The following is a 6,000-nucleotide window of genomic DNA, read 5'->3' on the forward strand; positions in this document are numbered from 1 at the left end:
ATTCCAGCAGATTGATTCAGCTCCGCTGACTCATGTGAACATTGTTCTTTATTCAGCTGGACTGACGGTGCTGGTCCAGCTGAGGAGACATCGTCCTCTCCTGCCTTTTCATCCTCACTGGATCAATAACAGCTGTTAGTTTGTCTCTCTGAAAACTTCAGGAAACACAAATCAGAGAATCAGAAGATGACAGCGAGGCGGAGCAGCCTCCTCCTCCTCCTCCTTCTCCTCCGTTGCCCCTCCTCTTCCTCTCCTCCTCCTCTCTTTCATCTACCTGTCTTCAGCTCTTCCTCCTCTTCGGTCTTTCGTTGATGTGACCGTAGATGTTTGTCTTATTCCTCAGGTTTTGTTTCCGCAGAGCTTTTCAGAATAAGAGTCCTGGTTCAGACTGTCAGGACTAGATCAACAAACTTTGTTTTAACTGACCTTTCTGAAGGATAATTTCTGTTTGTTACAAACTTTGGCCTTATTTTCATAACATTTGTCCATCATTTCTTTCAGTGAACTCATACAGGTAATAGCTGAGATCTGGGAACGTGGTCACATGACTAACATTCAAGAGGATGAAAGGAAGAGAGAATGAAAGTGAATGCTAACGTTAAGGCCCAGAGTGCATTTTATAACCATCCATCACAGTTTGCAGACACACTTCCTGCTTCAGCTTTGACCTGCCATACTGACTGTAGTCGTGTGCACACGGTTTTGATGTAAGATGAGGGATTGTTTCTTGAGATTGAGTGACACACACTTGAAGCAGCTTATCAGACTTCACACGGCTCACAGCTGTAAAATTGATGCAGTTCCACCTTCAGGAGCTGGTGGTGTGATTGTCTGATTACTGATCAAAATGATGGACCAAACTATGAAAATAAGCCTGGAGTTTTAATAAACCAGAGTTATCCTGGAAGTCCATTATTTATCTTCACCAGGTATGTCACGTATTGGCAGCCTAGGTTACAAGAAGCATTTTTGTTTTTTAGCATTCCTCCAGTGTCTATCATTTAGTTACGATAACGAAATGATAGACACTGTGTAGATCAGATTCTAAGCATCTCACACTGTCATCACTGTCGGCCAGCAGCTGGTGGAGATCACAGTCTGAGTGCGTATCAGATGTCCTGGTGCAGAAAGTTAATGAGCTGAGATCCAACAGGAGAATGTTGCCTGGTGACGGGTGGTGTTCGTCGAATGCGGCTGCTGAATGTGTAGAGATGGCGGTGTTGCTTTGTTGAAACGGCCGACTCGTTACAAACCTACAAATCTCTCTCTCTCTCTCTCTCTCTCTCTCTCTCTCTCTCTCTCTCTCTCTCTCTCTCTCTCTCTCTCTCTCTCTCTCTCTCTCCCCCTCCTCCCTCCTCGCTCTCGCTGCTCCATCCTCCATGTTGGTTTTGGTTGATTTGCCGGCTGATTTCTTCTTATCCCTCTCCTCCCCCCTCTCCCCCTCCTTCCCTTCCCTCTAGCCATCCATATTGCAGCCTGTCCAAGCCATATTCATTGGCCTTGTCCTGGCTCTGCTCTACTGGTGTTTCGGCCAGTTGTGGTAGAAAGGTACACACCGACATGACATCAGTCTGTCTCTCTGTCTGTCTCTCTTGCCCTCATCTGTCCATCATCTGTGGAAGGAAAGATGACAGAGGTGAAAACGTGGTCCTGGGCTGAGATGAATTCAGGGTCACGTGTTGCAAACTATGAGAATAGAAAAGTGTCCGTACAGTCTTCCTTTGGCTAAAACTATGAATCTCAGTAATCTAAACTGTAGTCATGAGCTTTAGCACTGAGTGCTCCTTTAAACAGTGTTTGGCAGTTTGATGTGTCAGGACAGAATTAAAGAATTAAATTAAAAGACAAATTCACAGGTGATACCAGCACGTCAGCGTTGCTGGCTGAAGTTGGTGCACACACAGTGTTTGATATTTTACGTATTGAGATGCATTTCTACTCAGCTCACTTTGGGATGTTCTGAAACTCAGGATATGTCGTTTCTGCCTGAGTGTGAGTATGATTACACATTTTTACTACGACCAAAAGAAGCCAAAGACTCAGTCTAAAACTGAGTCAGAAACAAAAGCATGGGACAGTGTTGGATACTCTGTGCTGTGGACACACACCCAGCCTCACACTTGGCTGTTGTTTCAAACATGAAACTGAGCAGAGACCCAGAAAAAAAAACGCATGTATTACGTTAGTTTTCATCCTTCAAAACAACATTAGCTTGAGTATTTTCTCAAGACATGCATCGTATATTAGACTCCTGTCACATGAAGGTAACCAGGCTGTTAGTGTTGAACCCTGAATTCTGATCAGCAGGACGCTTTTCTCACCTCCTACGCTTCCCCACACCATCATCATCATCATCATCATGGTGGTCTGTCCTGGTTTTCTGGTTTGAGCAGCTCTACCTGCATGGCTGTCTGCCTGCCTGCCTGTCAGTCACACGACTTCAGCTTCTGCTCTGCTGCAGCTGACGCTACGCTCGACTCTTTGAAGGGACGGTCACCCACATGACAGAACCGACCAGGACGGCCGGGCACTTGATCCGTACAGTGAATAAGAAGGTCGCAGGCTCTGGTCGAGAAGAAAGGCCAATTAAACGTGTCGTGAGTTAAATCACCCCCTGTCTGCACAGCTTTAGAGCTCAGGCCAAGAAGGCAGATAAATAACCTGATGATGTGAAGCTGAGTCTTTAGTTTGACTCTGGACGTGAAGTAAAGGTTTGTCCCTTTGAAGAGTCGAGCTCAGTCTGTCACGTCTTCAGTTACTAACTCATTCATTCATTCATTCACTCACTGGCTTCTCCACAGCTCCTCTCACCTTCAGGGTGCTGGTGCTTCTTCATTCTCTGCATCATTATCTCTTGCGACAGGGTTTGTGGTGACCTTTGTTCATTCAATGATTTTCTTCCGTTTCTTGCATCCAGTCTGCAGCTTTAATCTGAGTTATTTTTCCACTCGACTGCGTCTCTGCCTGCTGACCGGTTTGCTCTTTTGTTTTTTTGAACTTTCCTGCAGCCTCCGATTCTTTTTCCTCATTTTAAAACATCCATCATTCTGTCCATCACGTCCGTCCTGTGTTGTGCTGGTCGTGTTTGCTGCTTGTCTGTTTATTTGGGAGTGTCCGACCAGTGTTTCCAGTCATTTGCTGTGAGGGAAAACTGGTCTGTAACTGTTCTGTTTTTCTACTCAGGTAACCTCCTCGGCCTTGTTTACTTTGCTGCTTCTACCTGTGTTTTTGATTTTACCTGATTTCTTTTTGACTTCCTCCTCTCCTCTTCCTCTCCTGAAGTCCCAAAAGATTTTATTTTTTTCTTTATTTATTATTATTCAGTATTTAATCTTGTGTGCATGAGTTGAGGAAAGATGATTTACTGCAGACACACGTGGTCTCTCCATCCTGCAGCCTGCTCACATTAAATGCAAACAGGGAGAACTCCAGTAAAAAAGCATGTTTTTCCCCTCAAAATGTCAAATAATGAAATTCTTGCTGCTCAAAAACAAAGGCTGACTGTCATGAGCAGAAATCTGTTGTGCACATTAATGGACTGGTTCCCAACCTGGGGGCTTCAGACCCCACTAGGGGTCGCCAAAGGTTCACGGGGGGCCATGAGGTCTTCTTTAATTTAAGGGGTGTAATCAAACTTTTTAAGAGAATAAACAGAAGGCTTATATCTCCGCATGTCATTCATTTCTGTGAAGAAATCTGAATTAAATTTTATATCGTGAAAGAATCCTGAACAACCAACCAGTCAGGGAGAAGAAAACACTGAATTTGTCCAAAATATGCAGATTTAATATGCATGATTATTTTAAGTAAGACATAAAAAAACATAATACAGACTGAGAATTGTATAAAAATCTCCTAAAAATATCAGGAAATGTGTATCTGATGCAACGTTCACAGGAAATAATCTGCTTAAAATTCATCCAAATCGCTCGTTTCGCACAAATTTCCTGCAGCCACGGTGTTCACGCTGGTTTGATTGTACCGTTTGTCAGTTGTTCTGCACTGTTATATGATATCAAACATTAATAAAATATGCTGCTTAGTCAGAGGTTGAAAAAAAAAAAAAAGAGGCTGGAACAGCTCTTTTAACGAAGCTCCAATGAAACTGATTCTGATTAATGGCCGACAGGCCCGGCAGACAAAGGGATTACACAGATTTAGATGTTTCATCTGTGATCAGTTACATGCTTTTGGAAGATGCAGCGGTTCGGATGGATGTTTATGACGTGCCCGGAAAGTGGCGTCAAGAGTTAAAATGAGCTGGAACCGAAGCTCATTACACAGACGACAGAATCAAACGATATCTGGCTCATCAGCGAGCATGAATGGAGAGTGAAGTCCAAGTAATTCGTTAATGTGAACTGTCTCCGTAAATAAACATAAACACACTTTTAGATGACTCGTCCCACGTGTGCGACCAAGAAAGGAAAAAAATATCATCTTTTGGCTTTTGTCACTTTTTTTTTTCCTATTTTCTGCAGTCCTCTTCGTCTTTCTCTCTGCTCCTCTTCCTCCTTCTCCTCCTCCTACTCCTCCTCTTTCTTTTTTCCTCTCTGTACTGGTTTCAGTCCAGTTTGAGTCTCACGGTTCAGTGGTGGCGGCGCAGACTAACTGGATGCTCTTTGTGCTGTCGTCTCTCTCGGACAGAGCGGCTGGAGCCCCTGGATGCCGGTCATCGCAGTGATGGTCGCCGTGACGGCAGCCGTCCTCTACCCCAACCTCTCCAAGAGCAGCTCCACCTAGGACACACACACACACACACACACACACACACACACACACACACCGCTGTGAGGAGAGCATCACTGCTTTACTTGTATAAAGTCTAATTGTACATAATTGTAGAGGGAATATAAAGGCTGTGGTTTCTACAGAGGATTCAGATGCTTCTCGGTTTATTTTGTTTTTGTGTGTTTTTTTCTGCAGCAGAGAGTTTGGTTGTTTTTTTTTAATCCTCGTCACTCTCTCGGCTGTGGTGGGGGGCTTTTTGGTTTTCGTCTCTCTGCTGATTTCTGGGTAACAAAGCGTTCTCCAGCAGGCCGATCTTCCTCTAAAAAAAAAAATAACCCCGCCGAGGCGACGTTCACCGCCGTCCCGTCGTACGCGAACGCGACACGTTCCTGCAGCCCCAGTCCTCGTTCATGGCTGCACACCGGCAGGTCTGCGATCACTGGAGGAGCATCTGCACGCCTTTTGATAGATTTCATCAGCTATTGGTTTCTGTTAGCAGGCCGTGTTTCCTGTGTGTGTCAGAGCTGGTCGGGTGGACTCACCTGCTGTCAGTCTGTCACCTTCAGCTCTGGGATCGCTCTGTAGTATCTTCACTGAGGAAACACCTTCATGCTCATCTTTCCTCGTCTTTCAGCTCTTCAGACCAGCTGTGTGCTGAAACGGCCCTCAGTCGCCTGTCTGCTGCTTTCTTAAAGCAACGCGATTTACTTTTGGATATGAGCTGCTGATATTTGATGCTGCTGAGCTCTAAATCTTTAAATTTGGCCTCCCCTGCTGCTCATTGTCATTATCAGACGGGACCACATCAGATTTCCGCTCCGTCAAACAATAAATCCACATTAAAATACTGCATCAGTATTTGATGGAAATGACCTTCACAGTAAATCTTCGTCCGGCTGTTAGAGATCAAATGAAGCACAAACAGTCAGAGCGCCTGCGTCTTGAAGTGACCCGGGTCTGTTGGAAAGTGTCCCCCCATCACGGCGGTTTCAGGAAGTCCTGCTCTGTTTTGTTCTGGTTTTAGTCGGCCGTGTTGGACGTTCGGCATGGCTCTTTCTCTGTTTTGTTTTTTTCTTTTCGGGGGAGTTCGGGTCGGGGATGAAAGTTGAAGCCAAATTATTAGAATAAAAATCAGGTTTTGTTTTTTTTGTTTTTGTTTTTCGGGGCACAGAAGAAGGGGGTCAAAGTGCCTCTGATGTAACTAACACCACAGTTTCTGTACGTGTGTGGGCAAACACGCACACAACCACACACACACGCACGCACGCA

General features: G+C 45.0%; 1 protein-coding gene across 9 annotated transcripts in view; it reads left to right on the forward strand.

Annotated features, from left to right (window-relative positions):
• The window catches only part of slmapa (sarcolemma associated protein a), a 54,556-nt gene extending 49,213 nt beyond the window's left edge, over window positions 1-5,343 (forward strand). For 6 of the 9 annotated variants that reach the window (XM_076744437.1, XM_076744456.1, XM_076744465.1 and 3 more), the window contains one exon: window positions 4,648-5,343. In XM_076744437.1, the coding sequence (XP_076600552.1) occupies window positions 4,648-4,743 (96 nt within the window). In that variant the 3' untranslated portion in view covers window positions 4,744-5,343. Of the gene's footprint in view, window positions 1-1,460; window positions 1,549-4,647 lie in introns of all 9 variants that reach the window. The other 3 variants (XM_076744473.1, XM_076744447.1, XM_076744492.1) reach the window with 1 other exon arrangement.
• Window positions 5,344-6,000: the final 657 nt, after the last annotated feature.

This window comes from Chaetodon auriga, chromosome 2 (genome assembly GCF_051107435.1).
Source record: "Chaetodon auriga isolate fChaAug3 chromosome 2, fChaAug3.hap1, whole genome shotgun sequence".
Lineage (NCBI taxonomy): Eukaryota > Metazoa > Chordata > Actinopteri > Chaetodontiformes > Chaetodontidae > Chaetodon > Chaetodon auriga.